Raw genomic sequence first — 12,068 nt, forward strand, 5'->3', positions numbered from 1 at the left:
TTCATCAAGCTAAGTGCCTTATATACATTATTTAATTTTCCCAACCACTCAATAAGGAAGGTATTGTTATTTTTTCCACTCTATAGATGAAGAAACAGGCTTTGAAAAGCAAAGTCACTTGCACTAGATTGCGGAGCTAATCAATAGCTGAGCTGGAATTTTCACCCAGGTCTCTCTGATTTTTAATCTTTAGTCCCTCTATAATTATAAGAAAAAAAATAAATATGAAAGTATCTTTAACTTACAAAATACTGCTCCTAAGAAACATATTTTTGGGCAGGGGACATAGCTCAGCAGCACAGCACCTGCCTGAGTTCAGTTTCTAGTACTAAAAACCAATGGAACAAACAAACAAGCTCTCATATTGTTCCATAGACTCTCCCACTTTTTCTGTTTCTTCCATTATTCAGGTCCATTAGTCTCCACTTGTAAGGGGCAATGTGGCATTATCTTCAGTCTCTCTCGCAACACAACTCTAGATTCTATCTCAGCTGGCATTCCTAGACCAGGGCTCTGTCAGTTGGGTCTTCTGTGGAAGAAAAGCTTCTATGTATTCACTGGTTTGACACATGATGTGTTCAAACAAAACCATGGATTTCAACCTCAACTACATGTTGGAAGATTTAAATAGTCTTGGTGCCCAAGATGCAGCCTGGGCCAATTAAATCTGCCTCTCTTGGGCTGGGGCTCAGGCATCAATAATTTCCAAAGTTCCCCAGGTGACTCCAATGTGCAACTAAGATTGCACACATTGATTACACATTTAATATTCCAACTACAGATTTTTTTTCATTTGCCTTATGACTACAAAACCTACCAGGATACTTTACGTTTGTGTTTCTCTTGGACCAGCCTACATTTAGTAGAAGTTCAATAAATACTGCCTACCAGGGGATTGAGATTTTTGTGAGGTTCTTATAATAATTTTCCTTATAAAGAAATCACCCTTAATTAGCCACCTGGGTTCACTTATTCTCTGAATACTCCTTGGGTCCTGAAACAAGCTAGAAGGAATTTATTCTTTGAAGTATGGATGAAATTTCTCATGTTTTTCTGGAACTGCAGGGACTATGAAATTCTTGCTGGGAGTCTTCACCCAGCTTGGAAAGACTTAAGACAGTCTACAGCATTTACTAATGCTGCACATCAAAAATTTCTGAAGAGTAGATTTAATGTCCATGGGATCTTATGGTGTTTTCTTGAACTTAAAACAACCACATCTCACAGAAGAGAGGTCTAAAGTATGCTGCTGTGATTGGCAGTAGTGTTAACTAGTCAGAGTTTTCTTCCAGCATGTTTAAGACAAAATGTAAAAAAATCTCATCGATCCTTAAGGGAAATGATATATAGATGGAAGGTTGACTTAACCCTCCTAAACCATCTCTACTTGCCTCTTAGAGAGAGAGAGAGAGAGAGAGAGAGAGAGAGAGAGAGAGAGAGAGAGAGATCTTCTGCAGGATTAAATGATATGAATAGCTTTCAGGTTTCCACTGGGGACAGAGTGGGGGCAGGAGCTTCCCCAGCATCTGTTTGGAGGAATGAATAAAGGATTTGCAGGAGCTTTGTGACTGCCAGTATCTGCTGAGGATTGATCTGAGAGCGTTTTCTCAGCCTCTGTTTTGGGCAAGGGCTTCTTTTGAAAGTCATTATCTGACAACAAAGCCTAAACCAGGAGGGAGGGTGGTGTTTGCAGACTGCACACTTGCTGGGTAGAGAGGTGGGCTTTAAACAATTTGGAGGCACACAGATCTGAGCAGATGAATCTAAAGGCTGGGCGGGGCCAAGGAGGGGAGCTCAGCCTCTCTGGATTTCCCAGACCTTTGACCTCGGCCTTTTCCCAAGTGGCTTCTGCTGAGGCAGATTCTCAGTGAGGTCCCTGAAGTGAAAGGTATCTCAGCTGACAGTGTATGTGCCTGCTGAGGACCTAGGGAGAGTGTGTGGCTCATGCTGCTTGGAAAGAATTACTCATCCTTTGCACACTCCCAGGAAGAATGCAAAATGGTGCAGGAACTCTGGAAAACAGTTTAACAGTTTCCTATAGTTAAACATCACTTCCCTTATGACCCAGAAGTCCCACTTCATTATGTTTGTGCAAGAACTTGTATACACGTACTTCTGGCAGCTCTATTCATAACCAGTAAGAAATGAAATGACCCAAACGTCTCTCAATAGGGAAATGCATGAACCGTGGTGCATCCTGTGTTGTAACACCACTCAAACAAAACAAGGATCAAACTATTGATAGGACATTGATGAGTGGTAAATGTATTATTCTAAGTGAAGGAAGCCAGACTCAAAAGACTGCTGTTTGGTTCTCCTTCTGTAACTTTCTAGAAAGGGCAATTATAGGGCACACAGGGAAGGGTGGCATTACATGGTGTAGCATATTAGGATTTGGTGGTGATTATAGTATATCTTTGTTAAGGCCCGTAAAACAGTATACCTCATACAGTGAATTTCAAGTTCTTACAAAGAAGATAAATCCAGTGTGCTACGAAAGCTATGAAAAAGGATTTGTAGAATTCCTAGTCATTCTAGCTGCTTTCACAGTAATTCTGCTTTTCTATTTTCTTTTTTGGTACTAACCAAAAGGTCATGCTCTTATAGTTTGTGAACAGCTGACCATATTACCAGAAGCAGATGACCGTAGTAACTGCCTATTTTCAGGATATATGTGGTCAGAGACTCAAAATTTGCTCCTTGGAATAGCATCACCTGGAAACTTATTAGAAATATAAATTCTAGGGTCCTACCTCAAATTTACTAAATGAAATACTGGTGATGGAAACCTCACAGCCTATAGTTTAATAAGCCCTCCTTGTGATTCTGATACATCAATAATGTCAAACCCTGTAATTTTAGCCTTTGGTAAAGGTCGGGCATAAAGAAGCAATATTTAAAGAGGCTTACTACTAAGCTAAGCTGTTCCTTTGGTTCTAAGTTACTTGTTTTTAAAGTTAATATGAAAACACACTGATGTGTGCAAACATGTCTAGTTTGGTTATCGTATATATTGCCAGAAATTTACAAGTGATTCATTCAACAAATATATACAGCAAGTAGAAATAGTGTTCCAGGTATATGTAAGGCACTGATCCAGGTTCCATTAAGAGAATAAACCTTTTCAAGTTTTGTTCTATTAGTTGCAATCATCACTGGTAATGGGTTAATCAAAAAAAAAAACAGTGACTAAAAATAGAAATATAAAATGATGCAAAATGGTTTTAGCTTAACATAAAATCTGTGAAAGGATATTTTTTGTCCATCTTTTGATCTAAAACAAAAGCTTTGTAAGTTACCAAAATTGCATCCTATCACCTCTATAACACATCATTTAATACTTCTCAATCCTTAACTTGGACTACTTAGAAAGCAATCTGAATGCAGAATCCCGTTTCTCAGACACTTGCATATTCTTTAAAGTTGTCTTGTGCACATTCATTCTGAAAGAATTTAATATTAGCTACTCATTTTCATCAAGTTATGCTCAACTTAGTTTCCACAGAAGCAACATCTTTTAGCACTCGTATTTCATCGGTTTCTGTAATATAGCCTTAAATGATGTAATTACAATAACAAGTACAACTGGCATCTACAGGTTTGAGAACCCACCCAACTGACTATTGGAAAGTGTAACGTTCCACCCTCCATGGAACAGAATTGCACAAGTTCATGGTAATTTAGTCTACTGGTTGCCAGATGCTCTTAGTATATATTAAAGAAGGGGGAGTGGTGGTCAATCTAGTCAGTAGGTAAAATAGAAGAAGCTGCCAGAGACTCTATCAGGATTTAGAGGATCCTGCAGATAACTTATTTAAGATAGTTTGGAGCAGATGTAAGATTATTCTATAAAAACACTTTAACTCACATTTCAGCTTTCTTCTCAAGTGGAGGCTGTTAGTTTGGTTATCCTAGGCTCCATGTAGCCCACAGCAGTTTACTAGTTGTAATTACCATTTACTGAATGGCTGCAAGCTAACATGTAGTGGCCCTGTTTATATTTTTAAAATCCTCCCCCCTCCCAGAGGCTGTATCATTAGCTATTGTTACAATAGTGCTGCACAATGAACCAGCCCCAAATTTGACTTAAAAGAATCAAGTATTATTTTTTTACAAGTCTGTGGACTGGCTGGAAGATTCTGCTGATCCAATCCTATCAGGCTGATTTCAGCTGGACGTGTTCATTCGTCTATGTCCTGTGGTCAGCTATTAGGTCAACTAGAGGATGACTGGTCATGGATTATCTGGGCTAAGACTATTCAGTGTAAGGTCATTTGATAACTCCTACCTAAGAATAGAGCAACCCAGTATTTGATGAATTTAAACCAGGGCTTGTCAGACCTTAATGTACATGTAAATCACCTGGGGATCCTAATTCAGGCTTTCTGGGATAAGGGCTTGAGATTTTCAATGTCTATCAAGCCTCCAGGTGATGCCAAAGTCATTGCTCCTCAGACTGCACTTAGAAGAGCAAGGGTCAGAGTGTAACAAGACCAAGCCATGATGACCACCTCTGTATCATTTAGAATCAAAATCACCTGGCTCGATGTATCTTGGACAGGACCTCTCTCTCTCTCCTTTGCTGCGAATGGTCTTGAGTGGTCTCTGTTTAACTACCTTCCCCAAAGGGGTCTCATATTCTCCTGTTTTGTTAAGGGAACATAATTTGTCTTTTGATTGAATAAAATCCCCTGTAACTCCAGGCATTGAGCCTTATCTGCCATTTGCAGCATTTCTGGTCAGCCTTTCCAATGCTGCAGACAGCAGCTATACCTCTATAGAACTTCTCCAAATAGATCCTCCAAATCCTTTAATTGCTCTGCTAAAAGGTCTAGTATTTAGACCTTTCCCTGCCCTTTTCTGGAGATGACCCAGTTGGTCAATATTACTCTTAAATGTGGTTCCCATAAATACCCAAAGAATTAAAAGCAGGGTCTCAAAGAGATAATTGCACAGTTACATTAATAGTACCATTATTCACAGCAGCCAAAAGGTTAACTCAAGAGTCTAACAAGTGAATAAACAAAAAGTGACCTAACTATGTAATGGAACTCAACTCAAAAGGCAAGGGAACTTTTGACACATGCTACGACATGGATGAATCTGGTAGTCACTATGCTAGATGAAATGAAGTAATCACAAAAAAGACAGTACAAGACCACATACATGAGGTACCTGAAGTAGTCAGATTCAGAGACAAAATAGAACATTGGCTGCCAGGTGCCAGGAGGAAGGAGAGGAAAAAAGGGAATTGCTATTTAATAGGCTTAGTTTCAGTTTTGCAAGATGAAAAGTTCTAGAGATTCTTGCATAACAAAGCCTATGTACTGAATACTACTAAACTGAAAAACGGTAAGGAAAATTTTATGGTTTGTGTCTTTTATCACAATTTTAAAAAGTAGTTCCCAGGCCTGAACAGAGCCCTCCAGCTGTGTGAAGGCTAGTGCAAGATACAAAGGGAGTATGGTTTTTCTCTGATTGCCAAGCTCCTACATTTCTTGAAATACAGTCTCAGACTGAGCCCTATCCTTCTTAACAGCCAAACAGCATTATTAAAGCATATTACATGTGAGGTCTCGTAAAGACTCAGCCCCTCCTCACATGAATTTCAGCCAAGCCATGCTGAAATAGTGTAGCTGACTTTTCTAGTTTTTATCTGGCTTTTCAACGCATAAAGAAATCACCTTTCAGAGATTAACCTTTCAGCCTTATAGTCATTCTAAGTTTTCCTGTGCCTTACCTTTATGTACCTCCAAAATAAAGAGAATTTTTGCTGGTGCTCTGAAATCCTTTCTGACTGACACTGATAAAAATCTGGGTGTCAGTAAACCAAATTAGGATTAATATCTAAAGATCTGGAAATTTATATCATGCTGATAATTCTGTGCTGAAACTAACATTCCTTTATCTTTCTTTAAAAGCTCAACATAAAACAATAAAATTAACTATTTTATTGTTTCAAATGAAAATGTAAACATTAATTTTCTGCGTTCCTTATAACTTCTAACTTGGAGAAAGCCACTAGGAAAGAAACCACCGGCTTGAGAACACAAGTGTCAAACACAGACACGGCCGTGTAATTTATTGAGGACCATTAACCCCAGCATGAAATACTGTGATTTGAAGTCTTGTTGGTTTCCTGGCCTTAGCAGGTGGAATCACTTGTCTTTGATTCTCACGTTAACATGTTCTGAAATTCTCTTAGACAAATATATTTAACTCTCCTTGTCTTAAGTTCCAACAAACCACTACTTTTTTTTAATCTGGAGGCAGGTTTGATTTCACATTTGTTTGGAAAAATCAGGTGCAAGTGAGATGAAAAGGTGCTTGTATAGTTCATTGGATTGTACTTTCCAAAGACTACCTGTTTCAGGAAGTGTAATTTGCATTTCCTTTTAGGAGATACAGAGGCTTGTAAGGACTCAATCACATTTTACAATCATAGAAAATTTTTGACTGCATTTGAATCGGTCAGCTATTACAAATGAACTAATTTAGTTTTTTTTTTTTTTTTTAAAAGGAAGAACAGCTATCCCAGAATGTCCACGAGTTGAGTCACTCAGGTGTCACTCACAAAGCAGACTGTGGCATGGTGAAAAGGAGGGCAGGTGAGTCACTTCCAGTCATTTTGAGGAAACCAATTTAACAGCAACTTACACCTAGGGTTTTCCTTTTTTCAAAAAACATTCAAATATATGAAAAGAGTATGTTTTATAAGTGGGACCATGTCCCTACTTTGCGGCGTCAATAGAACTGTAAAAAATCACAAACATTTGTTCTTAACTCAAAAAAGTAAAATGTGGGTATTAATCCCATGGCTCCTGGATTTTGCATCTTGGGTTTTTGGTGACTTCTGTGATTGGTTTGTTAAAGAAGATGTAGACAAATTACCCTGACAATGACCATGATATAGAATTGGGGTAGGGTGGGCAAAATTATAAATATTTGATCTCAAGGCAAAACCAGAACTACGTTTAAAATGATCCCACAGAAAACTACTCTTGATAAAACAAGAAATTCATGGTTTTGGTTTCAAAACATTAATTCAGATATTTTTGTGTATGTAAAACAAAGCTTTGAAAAAACTATGGCTGGGTCTACTCAATTTATTCTTGAATAAATTCGTGGGGTGGCTGGGGTGGCTGTGGGGGCTGTCATCTGAATTTGACTTTTAATGTCTAATTTGTGGTCCATAGATTATTTTTTTATGCAGAATTTCTTGAAATAGGGAAGAATGAGAAGAACCATAGTGATGGTTGCACATTCAGACACTATGTTTACCATGGGAGGCCTGACCCAGTCACTGGGGTGGTAATAGGGCTCGAGAGGTCCAGTTGCAGGGCACAGGTACCCTTTGGTTCTGGTGAGGAGGCTGTGCAGAAAGGCATCCTCCCTGTGGAGTAGACACATGAGCTTGCATTTTCTGCAGTGCTCAAACAAGGAAAAAGAATTAGTAAAAAAATAGTGCAGAAAAAGCCCATATTCTTTTTCTTCATGAGTATAACTCAGGCTGTCATCAGTCCGCAGTCCTTTCAAATAAACTCTTCGGGGTGCTCACCTACGACGTGTACCGTCACCGTATTCTTGGCACCTGGCCACAGTCCCTAGCATGTAAATATTTCCCTCAACCTTTTATGAGCATTTTAGGATTTAGAGAAATTTGAAATAATTTTTCAGCGAGCACCAGTATGCTGCCTAGATGCCCCTTAACCCTTTCCTATTGTTTTAGCACACAGTTTATCCACCTTACCATGCTTTCTAGTTGGTCATTTTTATGCATGAAGTTGCAGGCATCACTTGTTACCATAAATGCTTCTATGTTCACATAGGTGACTTTGAGGCAATATTCATTTACAATCATTTTCTCTTTTGAACATACAATGAAATACATCAATCTTAAATATACTAGTTAATGAATTTTGACAAATGCATGCAACCCAAACCCCCATCAAGATTGACATTACCTCACTCTTAGAAGAACCTTGAGAAATCCCTAACAATCTCTGCCTCCCTCCAAAATCATTTTTGTGTGACTTTTTAAAAAAATTGCCATAGATTGGTTTTCCCTGCTGCAAAGCTTCACATAAGTCAATCCATATAGGTTACAGTCTTTACACCTGACATTTCACATCACGATTTTTAAAAAAAATTACCTGTGTTGCCACATGCAACAGTAATTCTCAACCACTATTGATTAGCTGATTTTATCACAGTCTTGATTAACCAGAGACTTCAGCTGATTCAGTGATTTTTAAATACAGTAAAGTTGAATGGCTCTTAATTCCTGGGGGGGGGGCCTCAAGGCTGCTGTATGTTGATGACTTAGTAAAAGTAGAGTAAGCTTTGTGAATAGAGAATGAAGGCTTTTTTTTTTCTTTCCTGAAAGTTATCCAAGGATGGCTGTGATTTGATCATGTGAGATGGACCAAACAGTAACAGTCCAGGAAGTGCCCTCCTCCTTTTCTCTCAGGTGTGTGCCTGTGATGTCTAAGGCATTCTTCACAGAACATTTTTCTGGGACATTTGCTTATAGTTGGAAAGTAAGGTTCAAAGGCAGCTAAGGCGAGGCGGGGAGTGGTGAGGTGGGGTGGGTGGGTATCTTCATGTTTCAGCTCTCAGCCCCAGTTCCCCATTCCCCAGGGCCGCGCTGAGGAAGTGGTGGATGCAGCTTCCATTCCATACCTGCTACTCTAATGCGACTGGCTTTTTGGGGGAGTCCCGACTCTGGAAGAGCCCCAACTGAAATTTTTAAAAGAATTCCCTATAGCCCACAATCATCTTCCCTAAATGGGGTTCCCAGGCTCAGAAAGGGTGAGGGACTCTGCTATGAGAACATGATGATTTTGTGTTTTGTTAATGGGTCAGAGCCCCTGATTAAACCTGTCAGAAATCTATTCTCTTTCCTGTTCATCATCTGGGCTCCATCTGCCAGAGGACTGCAGCTGACCCTGGCTCCCACCCAGAGGCACCCCAAATGGGAGACTGAGTAGAAAGTTTGTGGGGGGCTGGTGTTTACACAAACTTTGGCCAGCAAAGTCAGCAGGGTTCCTGATTACTGGACGCCTTGCATGTTGGGCAGTCTGGGGAGGGGGCACCAGACTGCAGCAAGAGAAAACGCCCAGGTGGCTGCTGCCTCAACCAGCTAACAGGACCAGTTGTAAACCTGTTTTGTCTTGGCTATGTCCTTCCCCAAATGTGGATTAATTTGCTCACGAATGCTCGAGATGGTGCCTATTTCCTTTAAGAAAGTATCTTTCTCAGGTGCGTTGATTTGTTCAGCTGTCACGAATCCTAAACTACCCTTGGAAGCTTTGCACCGAATCTTAAATCAGTCAGCTGCTTTTTGTACTCCAGAATATCTGGCCCTGAAAAGACTGCTCATAGTTTAGCTTCTCTTCAAATGCAGTAAGTGGATTACTACACACACCTGCCTTTTTATGCTCTCCTAACTCAGCACGTTGGAACCTATTTTCCCTTGACCCAGGGAAATAATTCATAGCCTAACAGCCCAAGAGGGCTGGAGCCCCATACTGACTTCTGAATGGTCATGCTTTTCTGCAGGACATACTCAGTATGAGGGTTAAACCTCTGTCCACCTCTCAGGTCTCTTTTGTTAAACAGCACCCCTTAAACCAGAAGCAAACCTGCTAGGAAACAGGCTGGCAGAGGCTTCAGCCGGCCCGCGGGTTTCTTTTGACCTTGATTATAACCAGGGGTGTCGCTACTAATTGCAAGGCCAGCCTCAAGGTGGAAAATGGCATCAGTTTCCACCGCCACCCCAGAGAAGTCGAACTCGGCAGTCGGAGGCGTGGTGAGATGGTCCTTCCCAGGCCCACGTCTTGCCACCCAGAGAGGGGCTAGGAGGCCGCCTACAGGTGCAATCCTGGCACTGCGGCCCGGGGTGCCCAAGCCCCCCGACCTTGCTGCCAGCCCTTCGCAAGCCTGGTGGGGCCTCGGCGTGCCCGCCGCCCTCGACCCCGCCTGGTTTGGAGAGGAAGCTGGGAGCCTGCCGAGGCTCCGCAGACTTGGATTCGGAAGGCGTGGCGCGCGGCCGAGGCTTTCCCTCGGATCTGCGGCCAGCCTGGCTCCGGGAAAGTTGTGCAAAGGTCCCAGCAACTTCTGCCCAGCTCGCCTCCGCCGGGCGAGCAGACGGCGGCAAGTGCGCCCGCCTCGCCGCCGCCAAAACAGCGCTCCGCGCAGCCGCTCGCTCGCCCCGGGAAGCGGGCCGGGCTCCCGCGGGCGGGACCTCCTCCGGGGGCGAGAGCCGCAGCTGACGCCGGCGGTCTGGAAGGCGGAAGCAGCCCGCTCCGACAGCGCCCCGGCTCCTACACCTGGGGCTCCTACTGTCGGCCCCGAGGGAGCGACCCGCGCTCTCCCCACGCGCCCGCCTGAACTCCCCAGGGCGGGGTCCGCTTGCGGCCATAGTATGTAGGCTCTGCCACCCTGCGCGTTCCGGAGCCCCGGTCCCATCCAAGTTCTTTCCCGCACTCCCCTCCCCGTCAATCGAGGAGAGGAGGCGTGCCCTAGTCGGGCACGCCCCTCATGAATATTAATAAACGCGCATGCGCCTTGGCGGGCGTGCTGGGTAGAGGTGGCCAGCCCGGACCGCAGCTCCCAGACGGGCTCTCCGGGTCCCTCTCCGAGAGCCGGGCGGGCACGCGTCATTGTGTTATCTGCAGCCGGCTCGCAAGCTCGCTCGGATTTTTTTTTCCTACCCTCCCTCCCCCCTTTCCATGCAGCTGATCTGAAAGGGAATAAAAGGCTGCGCATAATCATAATAATAAAAGAAGGGGAGCGCGAGAGAAGGAAAGAAAGCCGGGAGGTGAAGAGGAGGGGGAGCGTCTCAAAGAAGCGATCAGAATAATAAAAGGAGGCCGGGCTCTTTGCCTTCTGGAACGGGCAGCTCTTGAAAGGGCTTTTGAAAAGTGGTGTTGTTTTCCAGTCGTGCATGCTCCAATCGGCGGAGTATATTAGAGCCGGGACGCGGCGGCCGCAGGGGCAGCGGCGACAGTGGCACGGGCGGGAGCTTCAGCGCGAGCAGCGGCGGCGGCGTCCCGAGTACCCGCGGCGCGCGGCGCAGCGATGCGGTCCTCACGGGCGCGCGGCCGGCCCGGGCGCCCCCTGAGCCTCCTCCTCGCCCTGCTCTGCGCCCTGCGAACTAAGGTAGGAGCCTCTCCTCAGGCCTCTCTCCCGGCCGTCCTCTCCCTTCTTTCCCTCGCGGCACCCGAGATGCGGGCGCTCAGACACCCGGTTGCTCGGCCCTGCGCCCCAGAGGCTGCACCTGGGGCGCTGGGGCGCCAGGTCCCCTAGAAGAGCTCCGGGCCTCCGAAGGGTGACCCCTCCTGGACAGGCTGAGCGTCTTTGCTCCCCTGATGCCTGCCTCCTTCCCAATCTTTGCAATAGTCCAGTTTTTCCCGCGTTCGTGAATTTTCTACCCCTCAATCCTGTGGAGTTCCTTGAATCTAGTTTTGCAAAAATTGTTTTTCCTTGGCGCCCGCCGAGGGCTTGTCGGGGCGGGCGGGGAGGGCAGTCGTCACCTTCACCCTTGGGGCCAGCAACTTTCTCCCGTGCTGACCTTCCTGCCTTTTTCGCCCGCAGGTGTGCGGAGCCTCGGGTCAGTTCGAATTGGAGATCCTGTCCATGCAGAACGCGAACGGGGAGCTGCAGAACGGTAACTGCTGCGGCGGCGCCCGGAACCCCGGGGACCGCAAGTGCACCCGCGATGAGTGTGACACGTACTTCAAAGTGTGCCTCAAGGAGTATCAGTCCCGAGTCACGGCCGGGGGGCCATGCAGCTTCGGCTCGGGGTCCACGCCTGTCATTGGAGGCAACAGCTTCAACCTCAAGGCCAGCCGCGGCAACGACCGCAATCGCATCGTCCTGCCTTTCAGTTTCGCCTGGCCGGTGAGTGGCCTCCCTGGAGGGAGCTGGTAGAGCCTCGAGCCAGCGCCCGCCAGACTCCACTTTCTCTTACAAGGGGGTTAAAGAGCCTGGGTTTGAAACGCGGCACTAAACTGGGAGGGTTTTTGGGTAGTGGGTCAGAGACGAAGACTGTATGTTAGACCTGT

General features: G+C 44.8%; 2 protein-coding genes across 8 annotated transcripts in view; one reads left to right on the forward strand and one right to left on the reverse strand.

Annotated features, from left to right (window-relative positions):
- LOC111753432 (uncharacterized) overlaps positions 1–12,068 on the reverse strand; it is a 49,173-nt gene that overhangs the window by 12,418 nt on the left and 24,687 nt on the right. For 3 of the 7 annotated variants that reach the window (XM_063248697.1, XM_063248694.1, XM_063248695.1), the window contains exon 1: positions 7,965–10,950. The exons of 1 other annotated variant lie outside the window; for it this stretch is intronic. In XM_063248697.1, coding sequence (XP_063104767.1) covers positions 9,628–10,950 — 1,323 coding nt within the window. In that variant the 3' untranslated portion in view covers positions 7,965–9,627. Of the gene's footprint in view, positions 1–3,868; positions 10,951–12,068 lie in introns of those variants that run through there. 3 more of the 7 variants (XM_063248696.1, XM_063248692.1, XM_063248693.1) reach the window with 1 other exon arrangement.
- Positions 11,031–12,068, forward strand: part of Jag1 (jagged canonical Notch ligand 1) — a 34,283-nt gene continuing 33,245 nt past the window's right edge. Inside the window, exons 1-2 of the mRNA XM_003476557.5 lie at positions 11,031–11,163; positions 11,599–11,904. Of these exons, the coding sequence (XP_003476605.1) occupies positions 11,083–11,163; positions 11,599–11,904 (387 nt within the window). The 5' untranslated portion in view covers positions 11,031–11,082. The remainder of the gene's footprint in view (positions 11,164–11,598; positions 11,905–12,068) is intronic.

The sequence above is a fragment of the Cavia porcellus genome, unplaced genomic scaffold (genome assembly GCF_034190915.1).
Source record: "Cavia porcellus strain 051 isolate PalLab524CR breed Dunkin Hartley unplaced genomic scaffold, mCavPor4.1 scaffold_5, whole genome shotgun sequence".
NCBI lineage: Eukaryota > Metazoa > Chordata > Mammalia > Rodentia > Caviidae > Cavia > Cavia porcellus.